Raw genomic sequence first — 17,034 nt, 5'->3', positions numbered from 1 at the left:
AATCATCCGATTGGGTGATATAATAAATCGGCGATTTTGATTGGGAGATGCGTGTTTGTTTTGAGAGACATCCCCTTATCACCTTGGCGAAAATCCGAGAGTCGGGAACATTTCAAACGGCCATTTTACAAGTAACGGTACGCTGTGAAATGAGTGAATACCGTTGTGAGAAAACGAAATATTTTAACTGATATATTTATCTTCTGAAAAACATAATACAACTATTACAAACATTACATGTATTGTAAAAATAAGAAAACTGTCCGATAATCCCCAGGTAGTAAATGCTTCGTAAAATGCTATCGGGGTTTATCGGACACCAAACTATGGCAAGACCTATAGAACTTAGGTGTGTTTTCTATACTTTTATAAGATGAGCTCAAGAACCATTATGCCTTCGTTGCAAAATAGAGACGTGGGAAGAACCGGACCATAAACTAAAATACAAATAAATAACAATGTATATCTTGTATATGTCCACTTTTCAGATATGCCCAAACAGGGAAAAGGTATGCGATGTAAATATGCCATATATTCGCAAATATATACGTAAAGTATTACAACAAAATACAAAGTCACCGATGTATAGACTTTTCACAGCTTTAATAACATCACGAGTAATCTCAACAACGGAAATACATACAATCAACAACTGTTCGATTTAAGCCTTTTTAGTGTCCGATACAAGCCTTGGGACGTCCGGTTTTACCCTGATGCGTCGATATTTATAAAATGCAATCTCATTGGTTGACAAAAAGGTTTATAAAAGATTTGAACATTCCATACTGTTGCATAAAAGCTACTGTACCAAGAAAACAAAAGCATTCCGCTCCGAATAGTGAGTCATCGGGATTACGCTGTCTTTTTCCTGGAGGTGTCCGATATAACCAAGGGTTACATCTACATCTTCCTTAAAATTTCAACTGTAATTGGCTCTTTTTTTTCATTGTTGCCTTTGCCGGATTCCAATAAATTTACTTACAATTTTAAATCAGTAGGCGAATCAAACACAAAAATATCATGATGCCACTTTATTGCATAAAATGCAGTAACAACTGGACTTGGGGAACTAGCAGTTTGTATTATTGAAAAAGATATAATGCGACCGTACATGATTTAGCAGGCAAAATTGTCACTACTTCCAAACCGATTACGCATAGCCCACTTTCTAAAACGTTCAAACGCATTATGGTAACGTTTACTGGTGCTCTGAGTTCTGGACTTGAGTAGTAGGTCGGGGAGCAGCTCCAACTTGTCCAATTAAACCTCCGACAACTCGCCTATATCATCCTTGTAACTCTGAAAAAATAATCGTGTAAAAATATTTCCGTAAAAACATCTTGCCTTAGACATACAAAAAACCATCAGAAAAACAAATACAAACTATATTACCGCATAAAAGCTAACTATATGTTGTTGTTTTTTCAATAAATTCACATCAATAAAACTACACAATCTTGTATTAATAATCATAACACCGGTGTACTTGGCGAAACCGCTTACACTCAATCATGCTCATTCTCGTGCTGGCAAATACGCCTTTTTATCGTACGGAAGATACCGCCGTGCACGGCTTTCATACGTACTCCTTTTAAATGTCAAAACGACCTGTTTTCTAATCAAATCTGTTCATCTTGTTTTTTAAAAATCTATTTTCAATGCCAGCATTCTTAATTGTAAGTCGGAATTCTCAAACATATATTTTCCATTTTGACATTTTACAAACGCGTATTTATGTACAGGCTAATCAAACCAATCCAATACATGATGGACAAACGTACCATTTGGACAAATCAAAGGCCAAAATATCGATGATTTCCAACACAGAACAGCCAAATTACCATGTACATGTACTTTATCAAATTGCATTTTCTTAAATACTCTGCAAATAAGACTGATAGTCGGAACAAATAAGCCTATATGAACACCCCAGACATTTGCAAATGCATGGACACCTTTACATGTCGGATTCCAAAAACGGGAATAGAATATTGGCAATTTTGCGTTATGCTCAGACGCAAACCAATCCACTACCAGTTGGACACACCTTTTCAAGATAAGCTCCATGGTACTGGGGGCTAAACCCCAATCATCAAAATCCACAATCCTGGACAAATAGTCCGCGTTTTCATTATTAGACCTAGGTATCCATTCAATATCTTATACAATGTTATTATGTAAACACGTATGAAATATATTTAAAGCAATTTCTTGCAAATCACTATTCACGGACCCTTTAACTGCTCTAGACTTAACGCCCTGGTTGTCGGTAAACCATTTGATACGCTAATTACTGAGAATTCGAAGTAACGACTGAAGAACACGATACACCGCCATAAGTTCCCTCCAAGTTGAGGATCTCAATTGTTCATTTTAGGACCACGTTCTATGCGAAACTCCCTGAATTGTAGTTACTTCATAGCCTCCGAAACTGCTGAACTAGCATCGGAAAACATTATTTTTGAACACTTGTCTAAAACTGTTATCGGCTTGGAGTTAATTAATTGTAAATTGCTAAACCAGAATTAAAACTGCATTTCAATTGCATCTTCAAGATGAACATAAGAACACGAATAAGGCGCCTGCAAAATGTTTACACTTAATGACCTGGTCATTATTTGGGACACATTACCGAGTACAACTCCCATGGAGATTATCCTTACAGGCGCCTTCCTGTTTTTATTGTCCTCTAATAAGAAATCAGTTATGTTGACCGCACTTAAAGTAACCTCCTATCCGTAACACTTAAAATGCCTTTCATTGTATTTAAAATCGTTCGCAAATATTCCAAAATCTGTACTGGAATCCATACTGACTTTCGGATTTGGAACAAACCCAGACATTTTTATATCGCCTTTTATATGATTGCTAATAACAATTGCTCTATCATAAGACGTGAAACATAATTTAAAAACATGGACATTAATATTCCTTCACCTCTCCATTTTTAGCTCAATTGAGCACAACGTGCTCATGGTGAGCTTTTGTTATCGCTTTTAGTCCGTCGTGCGTCGTCCGTCGTCAACATTTTGCCTTGTGAAAACTCTAGAGGCCACATTTGTTGTCTGATCTTCATGAAATTTGTCAGAACATTTGTCCCATTGATACCTCGACTGAGTTCGAAACTGGGTCATGCTGGGTCAAAAACTAGGTCACTAGGTCAAAAGAAAAAGAAAAAAAAACCTTGTGAACACTGTTGAAGTCACATTTGATGCCCAATGTTCATGTAACTTTGTCAAAATGTTTGTCTAAAAATGATATGTTGGTTGAGTTCAAAATTGGTTCCGGTCCGTTGAAAAACATGGCCGCCAGGGGGCGGGGCAGTATTCCTTATATGGCTATAGAGAAACCTTGTGAACACTCTAGAAGTCACAATTTTTGCCCAATCATCATGAAACTTGGTCAAAACATTGGTTTCATTGATATCTCGGACGAGTTCGAAAATGGTCCAGATCGGTGAAAAAACATGGCCGTCAGGGGGCGGGGCAGTTTTCCTTATATGGCTATAGTAAAACCTTGTTAACAATCTAGAGGCCACATTTATTGTCCAATCTTCATGAACTTTGATCGGAAGATTGGTTACTATGATATCTTGGATGAATTCGAAAATGGTTACGTTTGCTTGAAAAACATGGCTGTCAAGGGGCGGGGCAAATTTCCTTATATGGCTAAATATGGCTATGGAAACATCTTGTGAAAACTCTAGAGGCCACATTTAGTGTCCAATCTTCATGCAATTTGGTCAGAAGATTGGTCTCAATGATATCTTGGATGAGATCGAAAATGGTTACGTTTGCTTGAAAATCATGGCTTCCAAGGGCGGGGCATTTTTCCTTATATGGCTATATATGGCTATAATAAAATCTTGTTAACACTCTAGAGGCCACATTTATTGTCCGATCTTCATGAAACTTGGTCAGAAGATTAACCCCAAAAATATCTTGGATGAGTTCAAAAATGATGCTGGTTGTTAGAAAAAAATGGCTGCCAGGGGGCGGGGCATTGTTCCTTATATGGCTATAGTAAAACCTTGTTAACACTCTAGAGGCCACATTTATTTTCCGATCTTCATGAAACTTGGTCAGAAGTTTTGTCCTAATGATATCTTGGATGAGTTCGAAAATGGTTTCGGTTGCTCAAAAAAATGGCAACCAGGGGCGGAGCATTTTTCCTAACATGGCTATATATCAGGCTTAAGTAAAACACTGTTTACACTCTAGAGGCCACATTTATTGTCCGATCATTATGAAACTTGGTCAGATGATTTTTCCCAATGATATCTTCGATGAGTTCGAACATGGTTCCGATTGGTGGAAAAACATGGCCGCCAAGAGGGCGTGGCATTTTTCCTTTTATATCTATATTTAACCCTTGTTGACACTCTAGAAGCCATATTTATTGTACGATCATCATGAAACTTTGTCAGAAGATTTGTCCCAATGATATTTTGGACAAGATCGAAAGTGGTTCCAGTTGCTTGAAAAACATGGCCACCAGTAGGCGGGCATTTTCCTTATATGGACTTATGAATCTTCATGAAACTTTGTCAGTATATTTGTTAAAATGATATCTTGGGTGCGTATGAAAATGGTTCTGGTCTGTTGAAAAACGTGGCTGCCAGGGTGTTCACTAGTCATGAAAGTTGGTAAGAACATATTGTTCTAATGACATATTGGGCTGCACAGAACAGGTCAGTTCGTTTGAATCTCAGGTGAGCGACTTTGGGCCTTTCAGGCCCTCTTGTTTCACAAGTGGACGTGTTAGCTTTAGAAATATGTAGCAAGCACTTAACAAACCAAACATTTATAATATAACATATTTCCTTCACAATCTACCCATGAGAACCCTAAAAAATCTGTATGTGGAGGGTAAATATCCACAAAGTGGGGAGATCGAATTTGATAATATGATGGCCCTCCTGTAAAAATGATAAAACAACATGTATATCGTCATATGTAAACGTGTGTTTCCAGAGGTGTTTGTTTACTTCTCTTAAATCTTTTATCAACCTCTTTTTTTTCCGGAACTATGCGTTGACAGGGTCATCCGATTTACAACATGAGGCGGTTCTATGCACCTTTTAATTAAGTTCCTTTGTAATAAATGTGTAATTGCCTCTGAAACAAGATGAGTATCATTTATTGCCTTTTTTATGATTTGACTACATGGTAAAGAACACAAAGGTAGCTTATATCCGTTCTCAATAACATCTATAATATACTCATTGGTACCAATAGCACGCCAAAATGCTGCATGATTTTTAAGTCTTCCTTTAACAATTATATTTTTGTCCTTGCTCATATTCATAGCATACGTGTCTAAATAAATTTAAATCAAAGTCATACTCATCTTTTAAAATGACCACGTTACTGTTTAAGGGCGGTTGTGGCGGAAGACTGGATCCCGGCTGTGGATGCGTAACTGTCGACGTATGGACAATTACGTCTGAAGTGGGAGAACTCTCCGCATGGCCCGGGTGCGGTGGCTGCGCTATATGTAAGCCCGAAAATGCCGGCTTCTTGTGCCGGAAAAGGGGCTGTATCTTTGACTAAATGATGGGGTGTCCCAACGCCTTGTTTGATGAAAAATTCTCACTGAGAACTTCCGGTCGTTGCAATGACGTCATCATGCCGTGCGTTGAGGAGCGCTTTCGTTTAAAAGCTATGTTGTCCGATTGTTAATCTTCGACTCGTTCTCGCTATCGCTTGCTAAAAGGTTGCTTTCATTCTGGCGTACTGTTTCCCAACCACCGGAAGAAGAATCCGCAATTCTTATGAACTTGTATCGTTTATGCATTTTTCCTTCTAACTCTTTCAATTGTCCCCTGCTAACTCGCGTTTCCCATTTTCTAGCACCCACATACACTGCTTGACGATATCTACTTTATCAGTATTTAACTAGTACTGACGCTTGTTACCTTGGAATTTCCAAACAATGTATTTTTCTTTCTTTATTTTTTTTACTGCTGAAGCGACGTTCAATGAACTTCCTCTCACTTCTTCCATTAACGATAAATAATCGTTGCGCTGTTGTCGAAGCTCAGCTAAAACATCTGTCAGCTGATTTTGAATTGCCAGTGTCGAATGTTCTTGCGCCATTTCTGTGTTCGCCATAATCGGGTACGTGTAAACAGCAAATTTCAAAACGGTATTGTCGACCCCCTAAAGCTAAATGATTTGCAATCAATTTACTTTTGCCTTTTCCCTTCGACAACGCCACCTATCGGACAATACGTTATGTAAAAGGAAATCAATTTTCTTTTAATCGATTCACTGAAACGAAGAAAATTATATTGTCCAGCGTCGTTTGAAACCTTTGTTTACATACATTTCAACTGGCCGATATTTTAAACGCACGAGAGACTTAATTGGACCAACGCGAAGGTGTGTCTTTACTTCTAGTGCAGGACTAGGTCTGAAGCCCCGTTTGCAAAATTGGGTTGAGATATATTTTCACTTGATGTTAGTTAATAAGTCCTTATACATGATAAATCACTGAGGTGCTTGTCCATTACACTGCCAGGAGCCTCAAAATTCCAAAATACAATATGGCCGCCGACGGCCATGTTGAAAAAAGAAAAAAAAATATTGCCTTTTGGAGTAAAATCAAATGTTTCACCTCTTAATTATGTATTTTTGGTTAAGAATTCAGTTATGAGAGGTCTTGTTAAATATGGAGGGTAATTGATCCGGAAAGGTAAAATACAAGGTCATATGATACATCAACGACCTTGAGTTGACCTTGGACAGTAAAAGCCAGTGTAGATACTTAAATGTGACAGATTTTGACGTAATTAATTCAATTACAATATTGTTGTGCACATTGGACGTAATATTAGCACATTTAGATAATGAACGCATGTTGTACTCACAGACAAGTGACTAGTAATTTGAAAATTTTCACATTCGGTGGCAAAATTCTACAGAGAGCGGGACTCAAACCCAAATGCAGATGGTATGAACATGTGATAATCGATCAAAACCCCTTACCAAGCAAAGTCGTGATATTTGTTCAATGTTAGCTCAAAGTCAAACCGACGAAACATCTATTTTATGTCGGGAAGACTTTGCACCAATGTCATGTGTTGGTTGGGTAATCACTGAGTCATCCCCAGTCCTAGGGACAGGCAAACGGGCTTACACCTTATTCCATATGGCATTATAGCAAAAACGCACACAACTGCTTAACATGAAATCATTCTCATGTAAAAGGTTTTAAAATACTTTGTTTCACAAAGATTAAATACAGTTCCAAAGATACCCATTTCAAGTCAGGTTTCCACAAGGTGAATTGTCCACTTTACCATGACAAAATGTGATGCAAAGCACCCCAGCAGCACGGCACGGACAACGTCGAGTATCGCATTTTTCCTGTACACTTGCACAATATCAGCAAGCTCCGTGGTAAAGGCTTCACTTTGTGGGCAACAGCATGCCAAAGTGTTCCTCCCGTGTCTCGTGACCATCACTATTTATAAGCAGTTTACATGCCCTATGTATTAGAAAGGCTCCTCTACGAATATGTCCTTTGATTACACTGCTTGTAGGAGGTAGGCAATAAAGTCCAGCACTAGCACTGGTATAGTTCTCTAGTCGGAGATGGTCAAATGTTTCCGCAGTTGTCGGCGATCTGGCCCCAGCCCAGACGCGTACCAGATACTTTTCTGCTAATGCTTCATTCTGCTCTGACAAGGTATCTGTCTCTCCAAAGTTCATTAAAAACTGTACCGGGTCAGATGTCACAGCTGCATGCTTGGTTCCCACTTTACTCATGCAGTCTTCGCCTGTCAATATGTGAGCCTTTATCATTGTCTTTGCCAGCAGTGTCCCAAGCCGAAAAATTGCCTGATGCAACGGAAGCATTCGACACTTCTCACCAGTACCATACTGCTGCCATATTTATTTCATACCGAGTGTCTGAAAATATGGAGTGAAAAGAAGCAATAATGCAAAGCTGTCGGTGTCGTTGGACATCACAACAACTCTTTGACACTGTTTAATACGAGTAGCCCACTCAACATGAGCCACTACCTTGGCATCTGCCTCCTCAATCCAGTTTAACAGTTCAGGAATGACTTCATTACCAAACTTAATTGCTGGAAGAGCTTCAGTGTCACAGACAACTGAACTTGCCTTGATAGGGTTGGCACAGACGTCATTGCACACTACATCCCGACCAATAGTTGAGGAATACAATTATTTCCGCGGATGCCCATAATTTCTTAAGTTGTTGTGGGATTGGTGTGTCTCTGCTCATGTCAATAATTTCAATACCTTCGTCTCAGCGCCGCAACCGTTCCTCTACCTTTAAAGACATTTCAACGTATGAGTCTAGTACAATGATGAATGTACTCTGGCCCCTCAGATATGCTTGACGCTGAGTTGATGACAGCATTGATTTCACCACCCAGAGTGGAATATTGTGCAAGTTGCATCTGTCGCATCTTAGACATGAAGTCCGCGATAACATGAGTGGGAAGAAAAGATTCCCAACTACATTTACTGATGTCCAGTCTAGATTCAATCTCCCCAATAAGTTGTGACTTATTAACATGGGCTGGGAGGTCATCATCAAATAATGGAGATGAAGAAATCAAATCATAAGATAATATCTGCATGAGGGTCATGCCTCGTTCCTTTGCAATGTCCATGCTCCTCTGTGCATCTGCAATGTCGTTGGATGACGGGGATTTCCGTTCCTTAAGAATAGCCTTTGATGTCAATAATGACTGTTTAAGATGGTCAGTGAGCTTTGGGAGCTTTCTCTTTGAAATGGTGGAACTGATTTTTTTGGCTTTCTCAACGGCCAGTTTTGTCAATAAATTGTGTAGTGGAACAGGAACATTGACCGTCACTGTGTATGGGTTCTGACGTTCGAGCACATAGTCCAACAACATTTCTACATTGTGGTTGAACGAGTTTTGACGAGTGGCGCTCAGCGAATGCTGAAGATGACATTCGGTGTGATCAATCGGCTTGTTGGTGGTAAGAAGATTGAGGAGGCTGGTGATGGACCCTATCTCATGGAACAAAAGCTCAAATTCTGCTACTGCACCAGCATTGCGCGTCTCTTCTACAACATAATGACCTCCTGGATCCTTTGACACTCTCTGAATGGTCTGCTCAACCTTCATATCACCTGCAACACTGCAAAACCAGCCTGGGCGGTCCCGAACAACCCACTGACCAATGGAAAAGCGGCGATAAAGCTCAGGATGTGTGAACCCCGTTACCTTTACCTGTTCAATGTACCGTGAACCGTACCGCAAGAAGTTAATGCAGTTATATTCAGCAAATATTTTCATGGAGTCTTCAATGGTAGCTACATGCAGATTCCAGTTTCCTACTCTGTCAGAGACTACCGCATTTTTGCCGATGGACCCTAACTGCACCCAAACACCAAAGAATTGGCAAAGCTCAGACTTAGCCTCATATTCTTTCTGAAACTCAAGAAAGTCTTAATGCAATTGTTGCATCTGCCCGTTAATAACCTCAAACTGCTTTGGACAGCGTTCATCGGCAACAAGCATGTTTTGAAGTTCCTTCATCTACTCCAGGACTGGATATGTAGCCTCGTCCTTATGTGTTCAAAAAGCTTGCCACTCCAGTTTATGAATTAAGTCCTCCACCATCAGCATACCAGTGAGGGTCCGTACATAATGGCTGCCGTTCAACACTGTCTCTATCACACCTGGTCCAAAACCCCACCTTCGATCAATGCGTCATCTAGGCCAGAGCCTCGCAGAAGTTTGCCCTGACATCTAAGCAGAACACGGGTCCAATGGAAAGGGCCCATGCAAAGAAAGAGGTTGCTGAACTTATTCGTCTCGTGTACGTAAATGTCTGCTGCAAGAACAAACACAACCTCATCACACCATATCGCCAGCGATTCCTGATTTAACTGTCTTCGAACAATCTGAAAATTAGTGAGGCAATGTCTGAATGTAGCACGCTCAGTGATGGGTCTTGGTATAACAGGTAGGAAGCCAACACGCATCATCGGCACCACAGCAGAAGAAACAAGCATATGAACGGCGGCCCAGATATGAGGAGTGTCTATTTCTAAACCATTGCGCAGAACACTTATAGTTAATGCACGCTTTGTGGCTACATTCCGGGCAGTTTGTGTATCGAGCAACGTAGCCTGCTTAGTTTCAGGATGCAGCACTATATCTTGTGATAAGGCTGGTCTAACTGTTGGCTTGATATGGGGAGGTACCTCTTGACATGGTAGCTTTGTCTTCAGAATTGGATGTGCACGGCTTATTACTGTTTTGAACACTGGGGGTTTGGAAAGAGGCCTATTCACTGTGGCATCTTGAAATACCACTAGGGCAGCATAATGTAAACCTTCGGTACCAGATATTGGTGATTTGTCAGCATAGTCCGAGTTGTCCATTCCAGCCATAATGTAGTCCTCTTTGGTGAAAGTACTGGGTATTGGGGTTTCTCCATCTTCTTAGCATTTCACTGAATAGCTAGAAAGAAGACTGCGGGCAGATCTGATGGTTAGATAACTTGAACATGCACCAATTCTGTTGAAAGCTTTGAGAAGGCTCCTGATGCGATCTCTTTCATAAATTGCGTGACCAAGCATCATATGCAATGGTATTCGCGTCAATCCACTATGGCTGATGTACACAAGCATCTGGAATAGGTAGTGTAGCTGTGTACTCGTATGGGCTCTCAACCAGGTTTCTGTTTGATCTTGTGGAGGATGATCTGCCTGTGTTGGTAAAGGACCATGTAATAACCGTTCCTCTGCCTCCTCATGTACCTCATATTCAAAAGGCTGTAGAAGCTCCTTAATGTCATGCACACTGCTTTTTGAAAAAGCTTCTTCTTAGGGACCTTTAAAAGAGCTGAAAAAACGCGAGAAGCGGTCCTGGCATTCTTATCAGACTCGTTTTTTCGCAATACTATACCGCGACTTTCCCGATCTTGTAAATAACATGATCGGATCAATGTTTGCAATCAAAATGCACTAATAAGCATACCATTAAATGATTATCTATAAAGAGGAATGGTTCTATTGCATATTTTTGATATATTTTAATACAAATACCATATGCAAATAAACATTTGACAATTTCAAACTGCATAATTAAGCGTTACATTTTAGTAAAATCGAAGCTTTCAATTAAGCAAATCAACGAATCAAAGGACTAAGCGGTAATAATGACAAAATGACCTTGTATTTGCCGTTTCAAGGTCATTCTGACTTTGAAAAGATTCATTGATAACATAAATTTTTCCTACACACTATATTTAGTCAGTTTATATATTTATTATAAATGTATATTTTTGTTACGGTAAATAAAAGTAAAAATAGTATAATGTCAATGGCGGCCATCTTTGAATCGATAGAAGCAAAAACGTGGCATGATGCCAGAAAAGCACCTCATTTTTTTGCATGTCTACAAACCCATAAACTCAATTCTACTAAGAAACGCCCTCAACTACATTTTGCAAACGGGCCCACATACCAAGTACAGGACTATCCTGAAAATTTCATGCTTGAATCGAGTCTGATCGACAAGCCCAGCCAGTGCATTTGCGTAGTCTGGTCAAGGCGTTGCAGTCCGCTATAAAATCCCTTAATGTTTTAAGGTATCATTATATATCTCCTGACCAGACTGAGAAATGCGCAGGCTGGGTGGGCTACAGCTATGATGAGCGAATATGGCGTAGGACACATTTTTGCATGACGCGGGCCTTTTGTAAACTCATTGCGAGTTCTAAATAGTTAATTTTAGCACATTGCATTTTGATATAAAATTGAATTGAGTAAATACCCTGAAATTCTGCGCGATGAAGTTTAATGCGTAGTTGTAATTGGGCCACAATTTGTGTCTGTGTGTCGTTTGAACATTCAGTGAGTAGTCCGGAATTCCGTACACTGAACAGTGTTAAATACTTTACGCCGTGCACCGACACAGTGATGCAGCCAAATTCAGGGGAATCTCTCGAATTAGCCGATAAAATATTCGAATGTATTAATTCGTGCCTGCTGGCGTTATGTAGAGGTCATTTGAGGTTTTAAGCTGAGTAAAACAGCTATGCCGAAAAATGGCATGAGTGTTCTATACCGATGTTAAGGTCCGAGACCGGTTGACACCGTTTGAACAACTAGGGTAACACGTAATGCAAAAACAACACAGTACGGGTAAACAGCGCTATCTTTATGACTACCTAATTAGCAAAAATTACTGCTCGCCGATTTACTCATTTTTTCTAATTTTCATTAATTATATTATTCATTATTTTAAATTTTACATGGTGTCAAAAGGTTTGAAAAGGGAATATCCATCATGAAATTATATTCTTAATGTGATTAGTATTCGGTATTCTCACAATATTTATTTAATATTATGGTGATTGCACGTTTTTATTTACTGGTTATCATGATACCATTTTCATCATATTTCAATTCTTTCAGAACGTCTTAAAAGAGACATTTTTTTGTTATTTTGTTTAAAGGGATCTTTTCACGGTTAAGTAAATTGACAAAATTGAAAAAAAGTTGTTTCAGATTCGCAAATTTTCGGTTTAGTTATGATACTTGTGAGGAAACAGTATAACTGAACATTTGCCATGGTCTAATATAGCCGTTATATGCATCTTTTGACGATTTGAAAACCTAAAACTTATAAAGCGTTGCAACGCGAAACGATTTTATAATTTGGAGAGTTCTGTTGTTGTCGTTAAAATTTGTGAAACTACGAAGATTGCTTATATAACGTATAACATACGCTACTATTGTATGCTTGGCAGGATAGCTGAGTTGGCTAATGCGTTTTTACTTCAGGATTGCGGGGGTCACTGGTTCGAACCCTGCAGCGGGCTACATTTTTTCCTTTTTTAAATTTTATTTTTGATTATTTACTGGAGCTTTTAAAATTTAATGTTTACATTTATCAATACAAAGCATTTAATGACAAACTTCAAAACATGCAAAATCTGTGTAAAGGCCCCTTTAAGTTATATCTATAACACAAATATGATAATTAACAGTATACACATATGTGCGTTCAGACACTCTTTATAAATGTGCATGGGTTGTGTTAATTTCAAACTTGCAATTTAAATAGATATAAGAATTTTGAAAAATGAGTTGCGTCTAAGACTATGCAATAGCGAACAACTTAAGTGCCTTCAGCGCTTTGAATGGATGAATAAAAACATTAACGTGTAAAGCATGGAGAGCAGAAACGTTACCCGTATTGATTGTCAATGAATCGTAACTTCACTATTTATTACCCGGTTAATATGGCGGATTAGTGCAATTGGTCACCATCTTGTAACTAGAAGTAGTAAGTATTGCTGTGGCGGAAACTTATTGACAAAACGTATACGGGTCATTACTAAAAAAATCAGAAGTTAATTATCTATTAGACTTATTTTTAATGTACTCACTGGATATCTACATAAATCTACTTAGAGACAACTGTGTACGTATGTATTTTATGTTGCGATCGTTTGCGAAATTTGAAATGCATATGTTTAAAATTATCTGACTTAGTGCACTGCTTGTTAATAAAACTGTATTCAATATTTTTTTTTTAAATGATCAAATATTGGTTTAAAAATTAAAATATAATAATGCAGTGTCTACAAACACGCCGTAAACGATTGTAATAAAGTTTATACAAAGTGGGTCTCCAATATTAAGAACATGTTAAATAATTATGCATTTGGCTGTTTGTTTACAAACGGTGTGCTAGTAAATAGTTTAATAAGCGATTTCAAAATTGGACTTGTTGACCATTTTTAACTAGAGTGGTACGGTAAAATGAGTAACAGTGATGTATTAGATACGTATACAACTGTTAAAAACTATTTGATTATAAAAAAACTAAGACTTACTTTCTAGACGTCTGCGCTAAAAATTTGGAAGATTGAGATTATGTTCCCACCCGTTGAGAATCCAGACGGGCGAATATGTTAAAGGCTCATAAAAGGTGACGATCCGTAATTATTACCGATTTTAAAATATTTTTTGCATATTTTATTTATAAAGGCAATCAAAAAACAATATATATGCTATTGGACATTACCATAAAAATAGCAATACAACTTGTTTTGAGCTCAAAATACGGTGTCCTCCAAGTCAATTATGTTTACAAACAATCAGTTCATTTACATCGCTGTTAACTGGTGTGTTAAAATACCGAAAACCCACGAAATCCCCGTTAAAATTAAGTACGCCTGCCGAACCTTGGCATCGTTTAAATGTTAATGTGCAATTAATTATGTTAATAGACCAGTTGAATGTTTTTGTTTACATTCGGGATTTTCCGCGCATGCGCACTGACTGGTTGGCAAAAACACTGGATACAGTAACGTAAAACATGTATAAAGGGCTTTTGTTTAGTCAATAAATTGGTAATAAAACCGAAATAAACATTAAAACTCTTAAAAAATAGTGCAAATATATCATATTTAGTACCAAATAAATTATATTCACAAATAAAATGTCCTCTATATAAAAATACAAAGAAGTTATAAGCATAGAGTAAACGTGATCGGAAGACTAAATACTGACAATTCCACAAAACAAAACAATAAATTAGCCGAATTCTTTGTGATAGTAAGACTTAAATTAATTATATTTCAACAATATTAAAACATATATTAATTGTATTATAATTATAAGTGGTGAGGATAGTGTTATTTTTCATCAGTGATCGATAGTGTCAGAGATGCATTTAATCAATTATAAAACAAAGCCCTAAAAAGCGGAATACATTACAATTTTTAAATATTGTGGTAATTTTATTTTACATTGAAAGAATTTTCGCTTCTTTAACATTGAATGACAATATAAATTCAATTTTGCATACTAACGGAAAACCCCTGCATATTATGCAAATTGAACTGTCTTTACATGCATATTGAAATCTCTTTACTAGTAATAAGGAGTGATAAAAATCTAGCGTTTTATGACAAATGCATATATGTAATTTATTTAACGCAATTATTTTTTTCCCCTTTTGTGATTGCTTGTGTTCATGATGGCGTATCGTACACTGCAGTAATTTACCATCTTTACACGTAATAGCGAAGTTTACTTTTGCCTTAATTGCGTAGCAGTAAAATTGCACAATATTTTAAATGTATAGTTAAATGTATAGTTATAAAACATTGTATTATTATGATTAAACTGGCTTTTATATATATATATATATATATATATATATATATATATATATATATATAAACACACTAGTTCCTGCTAATCCATTTCCGACAAATGTCTTCTTTTTATTAATGTTAAAATATTTTATTGAAGCAACTGTTCAGTATTTTAGCTTTTAAATTTTGCTTAAATGACTGCTCAATATGCCAAGAGATGACATGGAGGCATCGTAACTTGTGTTTAATGACCAGACACTGATCTGCCACATGTGGTTTATGCAGGGACCAAAGTATAGGTCCCTTGGTTTATAACACCATGTTTTCTGTGTAATTGTTTGGACAGTATCCGATCATAACGAGATAATCGGTGTGTGAGGAACAAATTAAACACCGGGATATAAATGCTGCAACAACGATTGTCAAAATTAGTGTGAACAATTAAATGAAACAATTACATTAATCAAGAGAATTTAATTAATGTGTTACAAGGTTAGTTTATTCCAAACACCTTTAAAATTTTACATTTTATGGATCTTTGCTTTTTTTTCCAGACATATAAAGGTTCAAATCAGTTACCCTATGTTGCGTACATAAAATTGACCTATTGGTTGTTTGTTATCATCCTTATTTGTTTTCGTTAATTAAATTTAATTTATTCTGAAATAATTTCTGAGAATGTTTAAACTAAAAATGGTCGCGAAAAAGTGCCAAGTAGAGATTTTTGTGGTTACCACATATCGAGCTCTTAGATTGTGTTCCACTCCCGAGTTCGTTGTTAGTAAAAACAAATAATAACAACAATATAATCATTCCAATGATGCATTTCCTTGCATGCTAATGTTTTATTTAGACATAATTAGTAAAATTATATGTGATATTGTGCATGATTATGCTTATAAACGATGGTTTCGTCAACATTCTCTATATGCGCTTATATGAATTCTTCCTCATTTTGCCAACCAGTGGGCGGAGTCTAAACTTTGCATGTGCGCGTGACGTCACTCGTCAACTGGTCTATATTAATTATTAAGCTCTCCCAAAAGCATACGTTGCTTCTTAGTGGGGATTTCGGTAATTCTACACAATAACATAAACGCGCGCCGGTACCGAAATTCCCGCTGTACAAACCTTCAAGTGTAAAAACAAGTTGGTAGTGGTAGTGGTTTCTTATAGTAGAAATCAGTGATACAGACACAAATAACGTAACAACAATCTCCCCTTTGATAACTACTATTGAAAAATAATGACTTATAGCAGGGATTTCGGTAATTTTACATTCGCCCGCCGAGTACCGAAATACCCCCTATTAACGTCTTAAAGGGTCAATTTGTCAGCGGTACGATTGGTTTTTGGCATCGCATACATGTTGATGGGAAAATACTGATATTAATATTAATTATTAAACACTTTTGACAGCATACGTTGCCTCGTAGCGAGGATTTAAGTAATTCTACACAAGAACTAAAACGCGCGTCGGTACCGAAATCCCCGCTGTACAAACACTCAATTTCTCTCTATATATATCAAGGAGAGTTTGCCAACATAATAAATATGTTGCCTAGCTCTTGCCACGTTGAGACCACCCCTTGTTAGAGCCAAATTTTGAATTTCATAAGAGAAATTAAAAAACAAGAGGGCCTGAAAGGCCAAAAGTCGCTCTCCTGAGATACAAAGAAATGACCTGTTCTTTGCAGCCCAAGATATCAATGGAACAAATGTTCTAACCAAGTTTCATATAGAATTTACAACACATGGCCCCCTGGCGGCCATGTTTTTTTTAACAGACCTGAACCATTTTTGAACTCTTCCAAGATATGTCCAAATTTCATGAAGATTGGACAAAAATGTGTCTTCTAGACTGTTCACATGTTTTCACTATATACTGAAGCGTTTCACC

At 37.5% G+C, this 17,034-nt stretch overlaps 1 protein-coding gene across 1 annotated transcript in view; it reads right to left on the bottom strand.

Annotated features, from left to right (window-relative positions):
• Positions 1 to 586: 586 nt before the first annotated feature.
• The window catches only part of LOC127841515 (uncharacterized), a 186,309-nt gene continuing 169,861 nt past the window's right edge, over positions 587 to 17,034 (bottom strand). Inside the window, exon 13 of the mRNA XM_052370393.1 lies at positions 587 to 1,299. Within this exon, the coding sequence (XP_052226353.1) occupies positions 1,281 to 1,299 (19 nt within the window). The 3' untranslated portion in view covers positions 587 to 1,280. The remainder of the gene's footprint in view (positions 1,300 to 17,034) is intronic.

Source organism: Dreissena polymorpha, chromosome 8, assembly GCF_020536995.1.
Source record: "Dreissena polymorpha isolate Duluth1 chromosome 8, UMN_Dpol_1.0, whole genome shotgun sequence".
Lineage (NCBI taxonomy): Eukaryota > Metazoa > Mollusca > Bivalvia > Myida > Dreissenidae > Dreissena > Dreissena polymorpha.
Note: the sequence above shows the minus strand (reverse complement) of the source record. Positions and strands in the feature narration are given on the sequence as shown.